This window comes from Typha angustifolia, chromosome 7 (genome assembly GCF_048772165.1).
Source record: "Typha angustifolia cultivar Huaian chromosome 7, ASM4877216v1, whole genome shotgun sequence".
Lineage (NCBI taxonomy): Eukaryota > Viridiplantae > Streptophyta > Magnoliopsida > Poales > Typhaceae > Typha > Typha angustifolia.
In genome coordinates this window covers 17,019,980-17,041,214 of record NC_133245.1, presented here as the reverse complement: position 1 = coordinate 17,041,214, position 21,235 = coordinate 17,019,980, and the positions used below count along the sequence as shown (strand labels likewise).

The 21,235-nt window shown below is 40.1% G+C and overlaps 5 protein-coding genes, 1 long non-coding RNA gene and 1 other non-coding gene across 9 annotated transcripts; 4 read left to right on the top strand and 3 right to left on the bottom strand.

Annotated features, from left to right (window-relative positions):
* Positions 1-943: 943 nt before the first annotated feature.
* On the bottom strand, positions 944-1,826 carry LOC140762340 (uncharacterized). The gene is made up of 2 exons (XR_012104719.1): positions 1,385-1,826; positions 944-1,129 (listed from the first exon to the last, which is right to left on the bottom strand). It is a non-coding gene; the product is annotated as an uncharacterized lncRNA (long non-coding RNA).
* A 2,773-nt stretch (positions 1,827-4,599) lies between these two features.
* LOC140763723 (probable alpha-amylase 2) lies at positions 4,600-10,294 on the bottom strand. Of its 3 annotated transcripts, XM_073102041.1 has the most exons (14): positions 10,067-10,294; positions 9,780-9,981; positions 9,204-9,276; positions 9,008-9,047; positions 8,110-8,147; positions 7,397-7,523; positions 7,100-7,326; positions 6,715-6,860; positions 6,498-6,616; positions 5,845-5,933; positions 5,612-5,734; positions 5,444-5,479; positions 5,136-5,234; positions 4,600-5,061 (listed from the first exon to the last, which is right to left on the bottom strand). In XM_073102041.1, exons 3-14 carry the CDS (start codon positions 9,219-9,221, stop codon positions 4,843-4,845), a joined length of 1,281 nt encoding a protein of 426 aa, XP_072958142.1. In that variant the 5' UTR covers positions 9,222-9,276; positions 9,780-9,981; positions 10,067-10,294; the 3' UTR covers positions 4,600-4,842. The 3 variants fall into 3 exon arrangements, with proteins under 3 accessions (XP_072958142.1, XP_072958140.1, XP_072958141.1); XM_073102039.1 differs by having other exon boundaries at positions 9,780-10,294; XM_073102040.1 differs by lacking the exon at positions 9,780-9,981.
* Positions 10,295-11,036: 742 nt separating this feature from the next.
* Positions 11,037-13,042, top strand: LOC140763724 (uncharacterized). The gene is made up of 2 exons (XM_073102042.1): positions 11,037-12,497; positions 12,576-13,042. Exons 1-2 carry the CDS (start codon positions 11,239-11,241, stop codon positions 12,886-12,888), a joined length of 1,572 nt encoding a protein of 523 aa, XP_072958143.1. The 5' UTR covers positions 11,037-11,238; the 3' UTR covers positions 12,889-13,042.
* A 1,567-nt stretch (positions 13,043-14,609) lies between these two features.
* Positions 14,610-15,650, bottom strand: LOC140762936 (uncharacterized). The gene is made up of 3 exons (XM_073100922.1): positions 15,414-15,650; positions 15,039-15,315; positions 14,610-14,966 (listed from the first exon to the last, which is right to left on the bottom strand). The coding sequence occupies exons 1-3, from the start codon at positions 15,526-15,528 to the stop codon at positions 14,747-14,749; spliced, it is 612 nt and encodes a 203-aa protein (XP_072957023.1). The 5' UTR covers positions 15,529-15,650; the 3' UTR covers positions 14,610-14,746.
* Positions 15,651-16,195: 545 nt separating this feature from the next.
* LOC140763492 (uncharacterized) lies at positions 16,196-19,405 on the top strand. Its single transcript, XM_073101702.1, has 2 exons — positions 16,196-18,443; positions 18,526-19,405. Exons 1-2 carry the CDS (start codon positions 18,263-18,265, stop codon positions 19,296-19,298), a joined length of 954 nt encoding a protein of 317 aa, XP_072957803.1. The 5' UTR covers positions 16,196-18,262; the 3' UTR covers positions 19,299-19,405.
* A 210-nt stretch (positions 19,406-19,615) lies between these two features.
* On the top strand, positions 19,616-19,774 carry LOC140764080 (U4 spliceosomal RNA). Its single transcript, XR_012104956.1, has one exon. It is a non-coding gene; the product is annotated as a U4 spliceosomal RNA (small nuclear RNA).
* On the top strand, positions 19,731-21,197 carry LOC140763041 (heterodimeric geranylgeranyl pyrophosphate synthase small subunit, chloroplastic-like). Its single transcript, XM_073101072.1, has one exon. It carries the CDS (start codon positions 19,838-19,840, stop codon positions 20,954-20,956), a length of 1,119 nt encoding a protein of 372 aa, XP_072957173.1. The 5' UTR covers positions 19,731-19,837; the 3' UTR covers positions 20,957-21,197.
* The last annotated feature ends 38 nt before the right edge of the window (positions 21,198-21,235 follow it).

Genomic DNA, 21,235 nt, shown 5'->3' with positions numbered 1-21,235 from the left:
GAGAGAGAGAGAGAGAGAGAGAGAGGGAGGGAGACTTGTAACTGCTGGAGGTGGCTAAATGAACAGTAAGTGTTTGGATTCTCTCGCATTGACTCCTATAGAGACCAGAAAAGGCTTCAACCTTCCATTATGAGGTACGAACTCCAAGAGCACAGTAAGTGTAATTTGCTGTGTCAATAATGATCATCCCATGGTGGCATGCTTCTCTCTCTCTCTCTGCACAACACCCAATGGCTACACAACCACACACACCATCATCTCGTTCTCTTCTCTCTCTCTCTCTCTCTCTCTCTCTAGGGTTACGAGAATAAGGAATCCAAGAATGGCAAGACAGCACATATTTGCTCAGAAAACAAACAAGAAAGATAGGAGGAGGTCAGAGAATATGATTTAGCAAAAACTTAGCATGTCATAATAACTTGCTGTAAAGAAGTAAAGGTAGATGTTTTTGTTCCCGAGAGGGGTGTGGGAAATTCGAATGTCATTCTCACTTCACCTTCACCTCCTCAAAAGACATAGTAGCAGTACAACAACAAACTCACGCATACATGCAGCTATACTAGTATAGGAAGACAGCGTCCCAGTCATGAAACCCATGGGAGTTTCGGATACGATATGGATTAATGCATCCAACTATCTTTGTCAATACTTACTACTGAGAGAAGGAAAATGAGGAAAAAGAAAGCCAATCTCATTATTGGGTTACTCTTTCCTCTATAGAACCCTAGCTTTGTAGCGAAACATAAAAGTTAAATTATATAGTTTCAAGGAAAAGAGAAGATCCAAGAAGGCCAACGATCTATTTTGTGTTGCCTCCCTGAGATGGGACACCAAAAATTTCAAGGTCCTATTTTGCGAATCCCGGAAACGATGATTCCATGAGACTAACAATACACAAGATTAATTGCATGTAGTGAAATGATAACAAAACGCATCACACGAAGTAATAAAGAAAGGAAGCAAACTTAGTGTAACACCAATTAAGAACCTCTTCATCCACTCAATCAAACACCTTAGCTAGGGCAAGAAATAAAATGGAAAAAAGAATACAAAAATATATTCAGTCATTTCTTTCCTCCTTTCCTGATTTGTGCTTCCATTCCCTTCCCAAACTCATCTAGCACTAGATCTGCATGTTTGAGGCAGTACGATTAGAAGCCTACCACCAAAGGGAGTGAAAACAATGAAGACCCCTATAGAATAGAGAGAGCCCATTATGAAGAAAAGCAAGTTAAAGAAGACCAAACAGTCCCTAAAAACTTTCAATGCAATCATGATGATCTATGACGACAAGCAAGAAAGCCATATCATCCTCCTCCTCCTCAGAAAAGAAAATTAGGGTTATTGTAGAAGCCAACAAATATTGGTGCTTTTCTATTCTCACCTTCCTTTCAGCATTATTCCTTGTTCCTTTCTCCTCTTTTCCTTTGAGGTGGCGGTGAAGGAAACCTATCATATGGGTTTTACAAAATAGAATCCAACAGAGCTCTGTTGGCAGGATGCCCACCTCCACTGTACTCTCTCCCTCTCTGGCACAAATGAATCATTTGGAGGTGGACAGAATGCCAAAAACCTCTGTAAGATACTCTTTGATAAACCCACATGACCAACACATACCATCACACAACAAACTCCTCTCCTCATCACATAAGCAGATGAGGATGAAGTAAGCGGTATTTATAGAACAGAAGATCAGCAGGAAGAGAGAGAGGGATGTGTATATTTATGATGGGTTAAGTGCAAAAAGAGAGAGAGAGAGAGAGAGAGAGAGAGAGAGAGAGAGAGAGAGAGAAAGAGAGAGAGAGAGTGAGGGAGGCCCCAATCTTTTCTTGCCTAACACACCAACAACGAAGGCTCCCAAGAACCCCTTTCCCAACTCCCTGAGAAATATAATGAATTCTGTAGGACCGGCAGCTGGGACTCATAAGTCGCATTGGAATCTGTAATTTGGCAAAATCCTCATTGATGGGGTAGGTTTAGGGGGGGCTTAATTGCGTTAGGCTCTAAAGCTAAATCTACGTGCGGATTTGTCACGCAGCCAGAAGAGCAAAAAAGAAAAAGAAAGAGAAAAAAGAAAAAGAAAAGGAGATGGTTAGGTGATGGGAGTGGAACTGGCGAGGGAATAAAAGTGCGATGAGCTGAGGGAGTTAATGGACTGATGACAAAAAAAAAATAATAATAATAATAGAAAAGGACAATTTGACATAATTATCTTTTCTTACACCCAACCCATAAGCTCTAAAAAGCATTTTGTTGTAGAGTGTGAGTTATAGAATCTTTGATCTTAAATCTTTATTAAGAAAAGAGCTATCACTTTCTGTCTTCCTGTCTAAGTTACTTTATTGTTCAAACTGATGTCTATAAACTCACTAATTTGTCCAAAAAGGAACTTTTCTTTTCCTTTTGATATATATATATATATACATATTCAAGTGTAACTCACTATCTGTCATTCCTACTTACTCGGTATTTACTCAAGTATAACCAGTAATTTCTCTTTAAAATGATAAAAAAAAAGAGAGAGAGTAGAAATTCCTATGTATGGATTTGCTGGTAAGCATAAGTTTCCCTCAAAGTAGCCTATTAGTCTGTTCACCCGCATGAGGAGTAGTGAGTTAGGAGACACGATCTAGTGATGTCTTGTACATTCCAACTAACGATATTTGCCACCCCAAGCACAAAAGAAATGCAACTCTGCAGTCTAATCCCCCTTCCTTCGTCACCCATAACATTCCACTGCATCTCACACCAGATGAGAGAACTGCACACCATCTGCTTTTTATTGTACCTCCTCTTATCTAGATAAGTTTACCACTTCATTTTGGAAAGAAAAAGAAAATGATACAAGGGAAAGATGTCAAGACTATAATCAACTCCTCATTTCTATTGGTTGAGCATCACACCGACGATTACTGGTCCCCTCTTCTCTGTCTGTCAAATGAGAAAGAGATATCAGCATTGCTCATTCAAAGAAAAAAAAAATGGGAGAGAAGGAAACAGGACCTTTTAATGATGTGCTGTGTGCTTGTTTAGTTGCAGTCATCAATGTAAGTTGAGATGATCTGCACTCCCTCTACTCCCCATCATCATTTGTTTTAAGGGGAAAAACAAAAAATGAAAATTTGGAAAAAGAAGAGAGAAAAAGGGGGCAAGAAGGGAATTAAAGAGCCAGAAAAGGAAGCCTGCAACTGCTGAATTCCCTCCCTTTTGTCTTCTGATGTACCATCATTGATGATGCTCTCAACTCTATTCCACCAACCGCTTTTAATGAGTTCCTTAGTTTCTCAACAGTTCCTCCTCTTTCAGTTTCTTTCTGCATCCATCCCTCCATCCCATGCATTTAATTGCTTCCAATCTACCCCTACCCAACCCCATCAATTCCAACAGCATTGAACCAGAGTATTTCTTGTTCACTCCCCCTCAGAATATTATTATATAATCTCCCAAATCACTCCGCTGGAAGGAAAGAAATAAATAACCATCACCAAGATCTTGCAAGTCAGTAACCAACCAGAAAAAATGCTCAAAAGTGTACACAAGCTAGTCTAATCAAGAGCAGAGGATATATTTGACATGACCACTCCTCTGCACCTACCTGAGTCACAGGTGCAGAAAGGAATGTATTCCTCCAAATTCAGCTTCTTGCGCAGATGAGAGTTTAATGAATACCCTATACATCACTTCAGGGATCTTGGATAAAGCAATCACATCCCAACTGCATAGGTGGCTGAGTCAATGCATATTTGACTCTCCCTCTCTCTCTCTCTCTCTCTCCCGACATAAATGATGCATGGACTACTCATATTGGGAACTTGACCTAAGAGTAGCATCATGAAATAAAACTAATGATAACAAAATGTGCTATATATCATCATAGTTCATAACTAAAGAGAGGAAAATATTACTTATATTATATTGCAGGAAAACAAAAGGGAGCCCTTTTTTTCGCACAGAGATCTCAGCTTCTCTATCTTCATGAAGAGCAGTTTGATGATGCGATTGCGAACAAGCGTGGCCTCGAGGGGGAACTGCAATCGCCTCGGGCTTCGTGATGAGAAACAACTCATGATGAGTATCTAGTAGCAATTCAATCATGCATCCATACCTCTGACCTTCCCTACGCTCAGATGTCACTACAAAAGATCATCACTTTTACGCAGCTTTAAAGTGGGCGTCGGGAACATTTGGGCCATCAGGTTTAAAGCAAATATTGACAAGAGAGAGGAGGATTCAGGTAGGAAATTACAACAAATACTTACAAGAAAATATATATTTACATGTATACATGTTCTTTTTAAGATAGATGCAAAATTTTGATTCATCTAACAGTAGAGAGAACAAATTTATCCTTAATCTTTTTTTTACATATAATTACCCTTGGTTCAATTGATGCATCACGAATCCATTAGTATGGTAGTTGAAAGTAATCATCCATGATTCACTTCTTGTACCAGGCCTCAGTTTAATGTGATTGTTAACCAATCAGGTGCACTGTGAAGAATGTGTTCAATCAACTAGGAGAATCAACTTCTATATCGCAAGCAGCATCTTAGCTATGTAAAAAAACTAAAAAGAAATGAATACTAACAGTAAGTGCTATATGCTTATAACTCTGCTTTACCTCATATAACTGATAATACCATGATATTTTACAAGAGGATCCTATCTTCAAGAGAATGTGATCTCATATGGCTGGACATAATGTACAACACGTCAACACACCATCCACTTAGGCTAAAATATATGGACATATGATGAAGCATCCCAAATATCGTACACGAGAAACGTGACTTTGTTGCCCAACAGCAAGCTAATACTATTTGCCACTACAAGCAAAACTTTTCAAAATTTTCTTTTCACCGTAGGGTCATACTTGTGCCAGACTGCATATCTGTGCCCGCTGGTGGCCAGTTTCCATTCCTTGCCATTTGGACACCATGAGCCATCTCCAATCTTCATGCACACTTTCTCACCGATGATTGCGGAGTATAGGTTGGAGCGAGCCTCTACAATTTTGATGGTCGAACGGCTATGTAAATCTTGACGTTTTCGGATATCCATCTGCACATAAATCAGAAGCTCAGAAAGGTCGATTGGATAACTGATGCAGCTTTCATGGGTATAGTTCAGAATACCAGTTTCACAATTTGGTCATGGGTGGAGTCACCCCAATCATAAAAGTGATCATAGAATACTGTGGGTATTCCAGGATGTGTAAGTATATAAGCATATCCCTGCAAATTATTTTAGATAAAAATTACATGAGTTTGGAAGTATATCAAAAGAAGAATATAATCATCTACCTCCACTTATCTAAATTAACATATAAATCGCGTAGCAAAAATTGTAACTTGATAAATGTTCAGAAAGGAAGTAATAAGATATGAACCATGAAAAGGTCAGTAGATTAATGAATATTCTTTTGAGAATTTTGTCCACTTACCTCCATAATGTGATCAGATGGGAAAGGCCAGTGACCCTGAAAGAATAAAATTCAGTTTTATTTCAAATTCACATCATGAAAGAAACTGTCACACAAGTTAGCAAGTTCAAACTTTGAGATAAAATCCATTTACTACTTTTGACGCTTGATTAATAGTCATTGATGTACCTGAGTGGAACCTGTGTCATGGTTCTCAACAAATGTGACTGCTCTTGAAGGCCACCAGCCCATGAGACCAGGTGGCTTCCCTTGAGCATCACGCAAACGCCCCAGCTCTCCTTTGACTGCTTCCTGTTTCAGAAATTATTCCAGAGATAGGGTTAGGTGCTTGCTAAATACCAGTCTTTAGAGTAATGTTTAGCAACACTACAGCATGAAAGAACAGCATTCTTTATTCAGACCTGAAGAATACCCTTTGTTGTGAAGTCAAATGCAGCACAAAGTCCTCCTGTGTTGTCGATCCAATTAATGATCCTTTGCCTGTGATTATCTGCATGATACAGATATTTCACTAGTTATAACAAAAGAGAATCTGGACTGTTTCTATGATGATGATGCAGTACATGAACTGAGTGGTGCTTCATTTAATATGCTATCTACAGATCGATGTCTGATTGCAAATAAAATCTGCTACTTTTGATGTCAAGAGAAAAAGGGTCACTTCGTTGAAACCATATCTACAAGTTCCAACAGAAACTTGTGCTCATTTTAGGTGGTTTAATCTAGAGTCAAAGATACGGTTTTATTAAAATCAATCACACAAAAACACTCAAGCCCCATTTCTTAGTTGCAACAGTGACTGATCCTTGGTGCTGGCATTCTTGGCCACTTAAGGAGCAAGGAGAAAATATCTGCACAAGAGATAATTCTCAGGACACCTTGATTTTGCTTGTATTTTACCAACAAAACCAGAACAGGGCAAACAATATGAAACAAAGTAATAAATTCACGAAACCGCCAGAATCCAATATGATGACTTTTTATGTTAAATGAAGTGAATTCATCATTATTTGTTAGAACCTTTGTGTGTTATAATTTGTAACAAAGTTTATACCTTGGTTGTAGTCCAAGCGGTGCTCGGGAGGACCATACTTACAGCTATCCCAGTACTCCCCTACAGAAAATATAGGCTTTGACTCCTCAACATATTCTTTCACAAACTTTGCTGAATAGCTGCATTTAACAGGAGATAGTAAAGAATAGGAAACAGAAAAGTTTTGTCATATCAGAAACAATTTTCATGGTAGCAATCTTTCATTTCAACTTATTACCCTTTTGCAAAATCGAACCGAAAATCTTGAAATCCAATGGTTTTGCGAAGCCATATCAGCCATTCAATAATATCTTTCCTTACAAAGGTTTGGGTATGATCTATGTTGGAAACTCCATTGAAATTATCACCAGTGCTTCGATTTCCCTGATAATACAAAGTTCATGAAACAAGACAAAAGTTATAAGAATTATCTATTCTTGCAGATTATACTGACACATGTAGTGCCAGTGCAAGTAACGGAATAAAGCGCATCCACTCTGAGTCTTAACTGATATCATTGAAATGATTCAGACTGTCCAACACTAAAACTGAAAGCAGTCTTTGATAAGTATGAGCCATTTTTATTATGAAGCCAGTATAATTCACAATACTTATAGAACTACCTTTCCACCAGAACAAGATGTAACAGCACGTTCATCCCATGGCAATGGGATCCCATCATAACGATTATATGTTCCCCCCTGCCCTTGAATAGTCCCAACTCTATGATTAATGACTATGTCAGCCATTGCTCTGATCTTGTGTTGATTCATCTTTTGAAGCAAAGCTTTCAATTGGTGGAGAGAACCATAACAAGAGTCAAGAGAATAGAGGTTCTGTGGTAGATAGCCTGTACATAAGGAGGAAAAATGTCATATCCCATGACTTGACCAAAGTGGATCAATAGATTGCAGACTGACCTTCTGGAGCTAAAGATTGGGTTGCCGGAGGCAACCATGCTGTTGTAAAACCAGATTTTGAAAGATGCATGACCTTCTTTTCGAGGTTCTCCCACCAATTATACTTATGGGATTCCCAGTTAAAAGCCTGCCAGATAGTGAGTTGTTAATCAATATGCTATACAAGTATAACAAAGTTATTTGTAGATAGACTAATCAAACAGTGTACAGAATATCATAGTGATAAAAATTCAAGAAACCATCTTCTTTCTATGGGCGGTCTTATCTGTTTCCAACATTCTTTTGCATCTGATAAATTGCATGTCATCAAGACTAGTTTGGTTTGATAGGAAAAAGTTACCCAATATGATTATGAATGTCAAGTTACTGATCACAATAAAATGTTATTGGGATGGGATAGGCTAAGAGGAATGAAAAGGATTCTCCAAGAGATGGGAAATGAAATCTATTAGCCCCACCTTCCACCCGCTAGTGGGTCTGTTGTCTTCTCCCAAGTAGTTTACTGGAGTCTGGACAATTGGTAAGTCTGGCATTATCTGGAAGCTACTTGTAATTCATTAACTCCTTTTTCGCATTTTATAATATTTCCATGAGCTACTAAAAGCTACTTGCATTGGTTAATTGATTCTTTTTTGCATTTTAGATATCCACATGCTAATAATAAAAAAGCTGAAGTGTTAAAAAATAATTACTAGACATTCTATCTTACACACCTGGAAAAGAATTTCTCTTCCATTTCGTATCACCCCGCCTACCACATTTCAAATAGAGATGTAAGTGAACACTCATTATGCTTCAAAATAGGATACAAATTAACCGAGGGAAAGTAGAACTGCAGTCACATTAAGACAGTCATATCCCTATAACCAGATATGCAAACTCACTTACACTGGAAAAGTAAAAACTTTAAGCTTCTATAAAATGCTCGAGCCACAAATAGGAAATCAATAATAAATACAAATGACATATGCCAGAAGCATTACTAATTCATCCAGTGATTATCATACAAGATAGGCTTTGAAATAGAGGGGTTGAATAGAAAAGTAAATGATTGGATGACACCAAGAACAAAATTAACTGGGCAACCATAAAAGTAGCATACTTTATCATGATGGAAGAACTACGGTGGAAAATGCTACTCCAAAATTTGCCCAATAAATCTTCTTATTGATGGAAAGATTTGATGGTGCTAAAGATGCCATGTGCACTTGCACCAAAGAGTGAACTTCAACAACTGGTTTAGAACAATAGGAATTAATATCATGTGACCACATAAGATTGCTGTCAGATATCATAAGCTTGCAGTACAATCATTGGCTTTGACTTTTGATTTGGTGCATATGGTTCTTCACATGTCTAGCTTAGCCATTTGCAAAAAGCTTGAAGGTGAAATGTATGTCTTCTAAGTTCAAACTAAGTTTGCATGGGATGTGGTAGGAATTTGACTGTCATCCAATTGAGGACCCGATGATTACCAATTTTGCATGTTCTGGCTTCAACTACCAATATCTATGCCATAGATTTGCCAATGATTACTCATATTTATGTTGATAAATATGAGTAAATATCAGAGTATTGTCTTGAAAATATGAATAAACATAACATATTTACCGTTGCAAGTCACTGCATCTTGAAAATTCTCATCGTAAACCTGCAGATTGCATGAGAAGTTAACATAAGCTAATAGACAAATGTGCACATTAATTGTTACATCGAGATCATGGCGCACATGATAACAAGCAACAAAAACAATGGTACTTGAGAAACAATTCTTTTTTGAAAAAAAAAAGGTAGATGAGAAACATACACTGCTAAAGTAGTCCATATTTGATTTCTAGACTTTGTCAATTTATCTTGGATGATCAAAGCAGTATACAGACCTGCATCCAAGGCCCACATAACAAATAAAGTCATTGATGGTTACTTACGAAATAACGAAGAATAGATAAGAATCATAGAGAATATTAGTGTCTGAGATTCAAAAAAATTTAACATACTTCTTAATTTCAATATATACAAGTACCTCATAGTGTGTGAGATTCTCTTTCTTAGGCTGATAGTTTAGAAAAACAAGAATAAACAGTAAATATCCATCTCAAATTTCAAATGTGCAAGAAAACTAAGGAGCGGAAGAAAAAGAAATCTGTATAAGAAGTTTGCTGATGGATCCAAACTACCGGTTAAGATATGAAAGACAATACTCTGATATTTACTCATATTTATCAACATAAATACAACTCAAAAGATTAAAGAAATAAAGAATTGATCGTCCGAAACTTCCAATGCACTACGTAATCAAAACATCAAACAATTGGCGGGCAGAAGAGGCATAACTCGAGCTACGACATAATAGTGAGTAATCTTATAGATGGTCTTGAATTACCAAATTTGCTATCTTTAGCTCCCAGACAGACCAATTGGCAGGAGGAGAGGATCAAAAGTGCAAAATCAAGACGACTAGAGCTGTGGCCAAAGATTTGGACCGATCGTTCTTCCTCGTTGAGCACCTCCTCCTCGAGCATTTATAATGGAAAGAGGAGATATAAATTCCCGCGGGAACACGACACAAACAACAAAAGACGAATCTATTCGGCACATCCAATCACAGAGATAAGCTATTACGCAAGCAAGAACACCGAAAAAGAGGGTTTTTTTTCCTCCTCTCTTTACCTCTCCGACTCCTTTTCTTGATTCAAGATCGCATCTTTAAATACGAACGTTCATTTTTGAGCTTGCTTTGTTCTCTTTATTGATTTCCTTGTCCCTTTTCTTATGCTCACGGCTGGGAATTGAGAGAGCCGAATCGGAATATTTGCATCCATGACGAAGCGAAAGGTGCCATTCGGAGGAAAATGGGCCGCTGGTCGTAAACGCTTCGATGCGAAGGTATAGTTCCCTCTCTCTTTAAGTCTTTACACGTGTTCTCATCTTAAAAATAATTTACCTTCTTAAGCCAGGGCTAGATAACCTTATTAGAGTCTGATGAAGCTCTAATGAAATCTCAACGGGGCTCCAAATTTAGAGCCAGTTATAATGGGGTGCTAAATTTGTAGCCCCATCTAAAAGTTTAGGGTCCGACTTTAAATAATACTTAACTTTTTAAAATTTTAACTTTGTCCTTTAAAAATTTAATTCAATAATTTTAATTTTATTTATATCATTTACTATGAGTATTTAATTAATTTACTAATTATTTAAGGTATTGTTGAAAAGGTATTATGGAAACTTTAAGATAAGTATAATATTAAATTATTTTTAATTTATCAGACTATTAAATACTTATTATTTTTAATATTAGATATTAAATTTTATTTATTTATGTAATATTATTTTGATATTATTAATTAACAACATGTTTATATTGATATTTACTTCGTATAATATAATTTTAATACGTAAAACATTTAGAATTTATTTTAAAACTATTATATATTAGTTTTATTTTAAAGATTTACATTAGAGTTTTCTAATCTTATAATTTTTATTAAAAAATAATATTATTAAAAGAAACAATAAAATAATGTATAATATAATATATAAATATATACACATATAATCTTGATTTTTTAATATGCACGGGGCTCTTGGCCTCCCTTGGAGATGCTCTTATAGACGGTGCCAGGGCAGCTACTAATGAGACTTTTATTAATCTCCTAAATCTGAAATGAATCTCGAAGCAAATCATGCGTCGTATAACTCTCCTTCTTTCCAATCCGACGGCAGTAACCCACTCTCTCCTATCAACTCCTTTCCATCTAGGGTTTAATCCCGCCCTCCCCAAACCTTCACCTTTCTCAAAAATCCCATGGCGGACTCCCTAACTCCCTTCTAATACGTCCTCCATGGCCTCTCCTCCAACCCCTAAGAAGCAAAAGATGTCCTCTTCCACCTCGGACGGTGAGGGCGACCCCTCCACCGCCCTCTCCGCAGCCGGCGAGGCAAGGCGGCGTTACAAGCGCCGCAAAGTCGCCATCTTCCTCGCATACTGCGGCGCTGGGTACCAAGGCATGCAAAAGAACCCTGGTGCCCGCACCATAGAAGGCGACCTCGAAGAGGCCCTCTACCTCGCCGGTGCTGTCCCCGAGAACGACCGCGGTGCCCCCCGCCGATACGAGTGGGCTCGATCCGCCCGCACCGATAAAGGCGTTAGCGCCGTCGCCCAGGTTGTCTCTGGACGCTTCTACGTCGATCCTCCAGGCTTCGTCGCGCGCCTAAACTCCCACCTCCCCGATCAAATCCGGATCTTTGGGTACAAGAGAGTTACTAATTCATTCAATGCTAAGAAGTTTTGTGATCGGAGAAGATATGTTTATCTTCTCCCTATGTTTGCGCTCGATCCAAGTGCGCATCCCGATAGAGAGGCCGTAATGGCGAGCTTGGGATCTGGGAACGAGCTTTCTAAATGCGTTGAATGCTCCGAGAGGGGGAGGAAAGTGCCTGGAATCATGGGTCGGGAACCGAGGGACGCAAATGAGGGAGAAAATTCTGACCTTGGTGATTCTGAGCTGAATTCAGTAAATGGAGTTGGTAATGGTGAACTTGAATTGAAAAAGGAAGAGAGGCCCGACCTTTGTAGTGCAACAGCAGGTGGAGAGAATGATGGCGCTTCAAAATTTAATCTTGAAAAGAGTGTTTTGTTTCCTGAAAGTGGACATGAAGTGGGTAATGGTAAACTGGGATCTGAAGGACCTTTAGTTGAAGAGGAATCTACGATGGAAGTAGAAAAATCAATAGAAGGCGGGAGGGCTAGAGCTGGGACTGTTGAGAGTACTAATGGAGAAGGAACGGTTGCTAGAAGAAGTTTGTTCTGCTATGGAGATGAGGAAAAGGAAAGGTTTAACAGAATACTAAAGCGTTATGTTGGAACTCACAATTTTCATAATTTCACAACGAGAACAAAGGCTGAGGACCCTTCTGCAAGGAGATACATCATTTCCTTCAATGCAGATCATGTTGTTAGCATCGACGGGATTGACTTCATCAAGTGTGAGGTTGTCGGCCAGAGTTTTATGCTGCATCAGATCAGGAAGATGATTGGCTTTGCTGTTGCAATGATGAGGAATTGTGCACCAGAATCGCTGATGGATGTAGCTTTGCGGAAGTAAGAATTCTTCTCTTCTTGAATACTTTTATTACTTGGGGAAAAATTAACTGATAAAATGTAAATTTTTGTGTTCAGGGATATAAACATCAATGTGCCGACTGCACCTGAGGTTGGATTGTTCCTTGATGAATGCTTCTTCAGTTCATATAACAAAAAATGGATGGATTCACATGAGGTGCTGTCTATGGAAGCTTATGCCGAAGAGGCTGAGGAATTTAAGATGAAGCATATTTACTCACACATAGCTTCTATGGAGCATAAAGAGGGAGCTGTGGCACTGTGGCTTCACTCTTTGAACCAACGTAATTACCCAGATTTTCATTTTGTCGAGACTAATGATGTGTGTGGTGATGCAGAACAAACAGGAAAAGGTAATCTGGAAGGCTGACTGCTTTCACATGGAAAGGGGAGATGTATATTAATATCATCTTCTGTATCAATGTTAGAAATGCGGAAAGAGTTGGTCACCAACAGCTAAGATGTAACCTGTACCAATTTCAGTAAGTTTTGTTAGATGAATAAAGACAGTGTTTTGCAGTGGATTGGTTTTCTTATCTATGAATCTGATTGCTATTCTGTTAATTTATCATGTGGTAGGTAGTCTAATTACTCCATTGCTGTAGATTTGTACTCTATTCTATTAATGTATCATGTAGTAGTCTAAGTAATCATGCCTCGTAAATTTAAACTTGACTCACTTATTTCTACCACATATTAGTGGAATTCTCTCAAGTATATCTAAGTTCAAAATGTCAGTTCTCTTTTCGCATTCTAGTTTGCCCTTAGAGATTTAGTGGCTGCAATCTCTGATGGATTGAAATTTTAGCTGATGATTTTCTGATTGTGAAATTTCTTAAAAATCATGCATACATATCTTTGTTTCAGGTTGTCTGGAGCCATCTTCACTAAATATGCATGTACTATGATGGTGATTCTTTACATTGATCATTGGGTTGCTGCTGACTAGTCATACTTCTATCAGTAAATATGCAGATTGCGTGCTTTGATTAGAAAATGGATTATTAGTAGAATGTTTGAATGATGACTGGTCCATGGAATTGAAATTCTAGTGAAATTGTAAGGACCAGAGCCTAGAAGAGGAAAGAAGATGGTTACCCAGTAGTTAAAGTCTATTATGGAGATGCACAGATACTTTCTGAGAAATTGCTAGTGTTTGGTAATGCATTTCGCAACTTTTCATTTTCTATTACTGGGTTGAGAATAGGAAGTAACCTATGTTTGACCAACGAAAAATTCGGATCATTTCTTCTGTGCAAATCTGTGAATTAGGGATCCTGGTAATGCAAGATGTACAAAATAGTGAGAAGTGCATGAGAATGGAGCTTTAAATCTGCCTTCTTTCTTTATTATGTATGTTATGAGCTTTCTAATGATCAAGATTCTAGTCCAGTTTATTACCCTGTGATCACAATGATTCAAAGATAGAGTACTTATATCCAAGAGCACCTTTTATTTTATTTTATTTTTTCTTTCAGCATTAACTCCCATTATAGTATGGCCTACTCATCTGTCTTGACAGTTTTTTTTTTTTCTCTTTTGAAAGGAAGAGATACACCAAATATCCAGGAAACCTCACCTGTATTTCTAAATTTTGGGAAAAAAAGTTCCCAACTTTGTCCAAGTTTAGATGACAGATACAAAGTTAGCTTGCCATATTACTGATCCAGGCTATCATAGCTCCCAATCAAACCCAGATCTGGGAGCTCTGAAGCTTTTGTTTTGGCAGGAGAGATCTTATTTTGCCCCCACAAATACTCTTTAAATATGTTTAAAGTAACGTGCCCGTGGATATAGCATTACTCATCTGCAGGAAGGGGAACAGGTCACGATGCCTTCTAGCAAAAAGATAACTTCCACGGCTCCACTAGAAGATGTTCACGGTTTTTCCCATACGTTACCTTCCAAGTTCCAACTCCCTTGTCCTTTCTACACCCCTGAATCCAATCCAGTATCCACTATGACGTATAACCTCATGGGTTACACAAATATAAAGTTACTTGATAACTTCATACATACTCCTCATCAATCTTATCTCCTAGGCCCCCAACAAAATAATCTAATAATTTTTTTAAAAAAAGAGACTAAGACTAAATCCAACAAGCTGATCTTGGATTGGCCAAATATAAAACCACACCATAGGATTGGATTATATCACACCCAAAGCTAAACATTTGACTAGTTGTATTCATATTATATACAATTTGAGATTCCGAGGCAAAAAGTTGCTACGAGATACACCGCAGCGAGAACATGGACCCGGCGGAATCCAACCCCGGCGCGTCGTATTCGAGGTGGTGATTGCTCTCCAAACCGTAATCCATCAACGGACGGTGCTCCAGCTCCTCATCATGGTCGTACACGAATTCCGGTATCTCCACCTCCTTCTTCCTCATGTGCTCCCACAGGAACTCCAAGCGACTCACATACCTCACCTTCCCGTACAACCTAAAAAGTACGATCACTATCATCAATAATTGGTACCAAATTAAAAATTTTAAGTGCGCCGGGGTCACTTACCCGGAGCTGAAGAGGAAGCGGCCGAAGGTGGCGAAGAAGAGGCGGGCGTGGAGGCCGGGGTGGAGGAAGTAGACGGCCTGGAGGGCTTCACGGACGGCCGGCGGCACGGACTCGTAGACGGATCGGAGGGCGGCAACGCCGGGGAAGTTGTCGCCGCGGTGGACCCGGGTGTGGACGTACACGACGACGAACGGCCTCCCATCACCCAGCTCCGGGAACACCCGCTTCTCCAGGTACCCCTTCAACGCCTCCTCAACGCCTCCTCCCAAAACCCTAGCTGGTACGATCCCATCACGACAGATCGATCAATATCTCGATTCCGAGTTAATCCCAACAAAAATAAGTAAACAAATCGATCAAAAACCGTGATCTTACCGGGGAAGAACTTGCCGACGATGCGGAGGATGGCGCGGCCCTTCTTGTCCCTGCCTTGGATTTTGACCACCTCGAGCTTCTCCAAGAGGAGCTCTTGATCCGTGAGCGGAGTCATAACGTTACAACTGCGGTTGGGGCAAACGGATTTGGGGAGCGGGTGGTAAATATAGGAAGAGGAGAAAACTAAGGATTAGAGTTAATCTGGTGATGGAGGATAGTTAATGAGAATTGCGAGGACGGACATACATATATATATCTATATATATAGGAGGAGAAATCCGAGGAGAATATTCTGCGGCATCTTCCCTTTTGGAACGGGGGTGGATATTGGCAGAATGCGGGCCGTTGATGCCACGTGTCGGGCGATCGATCGGGTAGACACGTCCGGACTGGGGCTGTGATTGGGTTCGAGTCCGACTATAACAATGATCTTACGTCAGCAAATGGTGAACGGTTTCGATTTTAGAGAATCTATTCAGAGTCTCTCAGGCGCATCATCACGTGCATCAACTCCTCAATCGACCATAATTATAATTATATTCAGGGTTAAATTATTTTTTTATTATATATTTATGTTTAAAATTATTTTTCTCTTATTTTAAAAATCTTAAATCAGTTTTTTTTTATATAAAATTAAGATCATTACTTCATCTTTTTCCGTTAGTTGTTCGCTTGCCTTTTTTTTTTCCATTAAAATAATTATTGCGTGATAGAAGTTAAAGATAAGATTATTAATTTATATTTTATACTATCATCTGACACTGTAAAAGATGTGAGAGGTATTATATAGTTTTTGTATAAAAAATAGATAATACTAAGAATATCTAGATGAGATATTTTAGTTAGTGCCTTATGGTTAGCAAATTATTGTATTGAAACTTTATCGCTTTTTATATAACTGGATAACGAAGAGTGGCTGGACCTCTAAGAGACCAAGTTGCCCTTTCACAAACCCCACACCCAATAACTCTGTAAAATTTGTTGTATTAGTTCAATGATTGCTATCTCTTCCTCCATATCTCAACTACATATTGTATCACTACCTTGGATAACATTTTAAAGAATTACTACGATTATAATAAAAGTCCAGGCGAATCCATACTCGACACAAGTGAGCCTCGGAAAACGTAACCTTGTGCACGAATATTATATCTTTGTAAGTTAGAAGTCGTAGGTGGAGTGGAGCCAGCCGTCCCCAGAAGAGAATAGATCGTAGCAGGCAATTCTAAAAGGGTACCACCACCCCCAAACCCCCACTTGCGACCAATTAATTACACCCATAGTTTTGTGGAAATTTGAGCGGTTTCCCCTCTTCAATATTGGAGCCTGGGAAACATCCCTCCACCTTCTGCTTGTCTTTTAATTAATTAAATCCCTCCACCTTCTGTGAACATTCCACATAACCATAGAAAGAAACCCAACGAGGAAGAAGGAGGTCTAATCCAACTGCTTCATATCTTTAATTAATTCTAGTTCAAACCTAACATATTCCGATTGTTGAGACATAATTTTCAAAGAACAGGGACTTGTCTCTCTATAAATGATATGAAATCATAATTGCTCCTTGAAGGATGATACTAAAATAGACATGTACCAATGGAATGTCCTAATTGTGACATCAAAGATGATCGAGAATATATTTGGCAGATAGTTCTGGATGTAGTTTCTAGATCTTTCATCCATCTCATACAACCGACCTTTCTCCATAAAAGATCTAGGTGTTGTGAAACTACATTACAAGTGATAAGTAAATTGATGCAAACTAAGTTGAGGAAAACGTTTATTTTATTGGTCTATGGTATATTGGTATGTGTAATGGCAAAAGTTTCTTCCCTTTTCTTTTCAATCTCTACTGCTCTTAGCACAAACTACACGGAAGTGGGGGGAATGAACTAATAAAATAAACGATGACAACGATGGCTTTGACAGCATCGTTAATTCATGTGATCAATTAACTGGTCCAAATTGTTATAGTTCATTACATGTCACAGTTTTGGAATAACAAGAACCACAATTTAAGCCATGTAGGGTGTAATTGAGTCGAGTTTTGATCAAACTTAGAATTGAAATTATTTTTCGAATCTAATTATAGAATTAAGTGTGAATTAAAATAATATTGATTTAAGCTAATTTTGAATTCGAATTGAGCTTGAGTCTAAACAAGCTGATCAACAAGTAATTTTAAGTCTGAATTAATGTAAGCTTAAATTGAACTTGATCGATCTTAAATTGACTCTCTTTTGAGCATTAAACATTAGCAAGTCAAACCGGAGGCAGCTAGATTATTTTTGACAGCCCCGGCAATGTGCCAAGTTATGATCACCATGTGGAGATTACTCAACTCTTCCATCAGGGCAGCCATTTAGGACCACCAACATAACTAAAATTAACCATTTATAATCTTCATATAAGTTTGACATATATGATGGTACTATCTACCACGAAATATTGAATAAAGGATGCCTTCCATTAATTGTACCTGCATGGTTTCCCTGATCCTTGCATTTATTTGTTTCAGTACTATAAAATGGAAATTAGTTGCATATTTGTTGGATTTCTCACTAAATAAGAATTCAGGCAATTGATCGATACGATCTGATTTGTTCTTCAAAATCAAACGGAATAAGATAACAGCAACTCGCAAGTCATCACAAGGGAATCTTACCATCACGGTTGACTTTCATCTGAATTCATAGAGCTCCAGTTAGGCAGTAGAAGGCCTAACCGCTGTCATCGTGCTTGTTTAAAACTCAGTCCACATGATGCACTTAGCTTTTCGGAAGTGCTATTTGAACACATCCACGGATGCCTAAGTTCATCTCTTCTAAGGTGGAAGAAGAAGAGGAACCATGAGATACTCTTGGGTACTTTTGATTGCTTTAAGTTGCTTCCTCTGTCATCATGCCAGTGCTGGAAAAGCCAAGTGCAGGGATCCCTACTACGGAAAGTGCTATGGAATCCCTCTTAAATGTCCACCTGCTTGTCCTAATCTATGTGAGGTTGATTGCAAGATATGTAAACCTTACTGTGGTAAGTCTTATTTGGTTTCCTTCTAGTTCGAATCTTATATGAAACATAGAGTTGAACATAATGTCTCGAATGTATACCGCAGACTGCGACAAGCCAGGAGCGGTTTGCCAAGATCCGCGCTTCATAGGAGGCGATGGCATAACATTCTACTTCCATGGGAGGAAAGACAAGGACTTCTGCCTCATCACAGACCCTGACATCCACATCAATGCCCACTTCATTGGAAAAAAGAGCAGCAAAGGGAGGGACTTCACTTGGGTCCAATCACTTGGGCTCTTGTTTGGGCCACATCAGTTGTACATAGAAGCCAAGAAGGTTGCAAAATGGTATCAATCCGACGATAACATGAAGATACAATTCAATGGAGCGGACATCAAAATTCTGACTGAAGATGGGGAGACGTGGTTGTCCCCTGACAAAGAAGTAGCAATCAAACGCGTTGGCGATGAGAATGGAATAGTGGCTGAAGTGGTTGGCTTGTTCAAGATGAGAGCAAGAGTAGTTCCCATCACTGCAGAGGAATCAAGGTTGCATGGGTATGACATAAAGGACGGCGTCGACTGCTTTGCTCATCTGGAGCTGAGCTTCAAGTTTAGCTCACTGAGCTCGTCGGTGAACGGCGTCCTGGGACAGACTTATGCGCTGGGTTATCGCAGCCGAGTTAAGATGGGGGCGCCGATGCCGACCATGGGCGGCGCCGATAAGTTCGCATCGTCTCATTTATTTGCCACAGACTGTGCCGTCTCGCAGTTTGGATCGAGAAGAGAAGGCGTTCAGCAGGTGCATGACCTGCCTGTGATTGCTTGTGGAAGTAAAGATAAAGATGGAGGGCAGGGTATTGTCTGCAGAAGGTGAGAGGGAGATGAGAACTGCGATTCTAACATGCTATTGTATTATGTGGTAAGTGATGATGGATAGAAGATATATATTGTTAATTGTGTTGTAATGCATCACAAATTTGGCCTCGGGAAAATTGATATTGAGAATTAGGCGAAATTTAAGTAGCATATATAGGATTATAAGAATGTTTCTAGCTGTGCTATCAGGTCCACATTAGGACTCTTTATAAGTCTTAATGGTGATAAATAGGAATAGTCCCACATCGGCAGAAGAGAGATGGCAGTAGTTGTACGACTATTATATAGATAGGCCGCAGCTGCTTCGTCTAAACCATCTTTGCGCTTGGGGCAATGACGCAGCTAGTGAGGTTATAACCGAGGCGCGTCAATTGCTGGTTGAAAACTATTTCCAACCCTCCTCTTTGGCCTGGGTTCTGCTCAGTTTGCCTTTGAGAATTTCTGAAAGGGCTCCTTCTAACCCAGGGTAAAGCCTTACTAATACCAAAAAATTTAAAAATATTCCCATTAAATAAGAAAATATGTAAATCCAAAGAAATGGGCCTTATAAAACAAATCGCAACTCCCGATAGGAATTGCAAATCCTGTACCGGGCTCTCATTTCCATTCTGTGTCATGGCCTTATCCGCCCTCTTCTTCTCTCCCCATCTCATCTTCGCCAAAACCCCTTCTCCGTCCCTGCTATTCCACAAACCCCACCATCTCTCCCTCCGTTGCTCCTCCTCTTCCACCGTCGCCCCTTCTTCCTCCTTTGACCTCCGTGTCTACTGGGAAACCCTAAGATCCGAGATCAATTCCGAGCTCTCCGCCGCCCTCCCCCTACGCTACCCCGCCCGCATCCACGAGGCCATGCGCCACTCCGTCCTCTCCGGCGCCGCCAAGCGCGCCTCCCCGGTCATGTGCGTTGCAGCTTGCGAGCTCGTCGGCGGCCACCGCTCGGCCGCCTTCCCCACCGCCACGGCCCTCGAGATGTGCCACGCCGCCTCCCTAGTCCACGACGACCTCCCTTGCATGGACTCCGCCGACCTCCGCCGCGGCCGCCCCTCCACCCAGGCCCTCTTTGGCGTCGACCTCGCCATCCTCGGCGGCGATGCTCTCTTCCCCCTCTCTTTTGCCCATGTCGTCGACCGCACGCCTCCCTCCCTCGTCCCCAGCGACACCCTCCTCCGCGTCCTCAACGAGATCGCCCGCGCTGTCGGATCCACCGGGATGGCCGCCGGCCAGTACCTCGATCTCTCCGGCTCCGCCGCGGGCGGCGAGGCGGAGGTCCTCCTCGTCATGGAGAAGAAATTCGGGGAGATGGCAGAATGCTCAGCGGTCTGCGGCGGATTGCTCGGCGGAGCCGGGGAGGAAGAGAGCGAGGCGCTGCGGAGGTACGGGAGGGCGGTGGGGGTATTGTACCAATTGGTGGACGATGTGTTAATGGAATCTAATGGCGGAGCCGGGAAGATGCGGAGCAACGCGAGCGTCGTGAGGGCGGTTGGCATGGAGCGGGCGCTCGAGCTCGTAGAGGAGCTCCGTGAGAAGGCGAAGAAGGAGCTGGAGAAGTTTAGCGAGTACGGGGATGGAGTTCTTCCTCTTTATGGCTTTGTAGATTATGCTGTGGAGAGAGGGTTCGTAGTCGGAGCTGATGGTGCTGCTGGTTTAGAAGAATGAATTCTGCATGTACGCATTGCAATTTTAGTATGGATTCAATAGCAATAAGGAGCAATTACTGATAGCAGAACTGGGAAGTGATAAGAGTGCTCTGGTTATGTAGCATAAGAGCATTGATTGGTTCCGATCTTTGAAGTAGGTACTTTACTCTGCTTCCTATTCATACCTCTGTTCCTGACAGCAGATTGTATTGTAATGGATTGAACAATGATTATAATGATTCTTCTGATGTTTCAATTTATTTGCTCCATTTGAAGCTTAGAATGTGATAGACTGTGA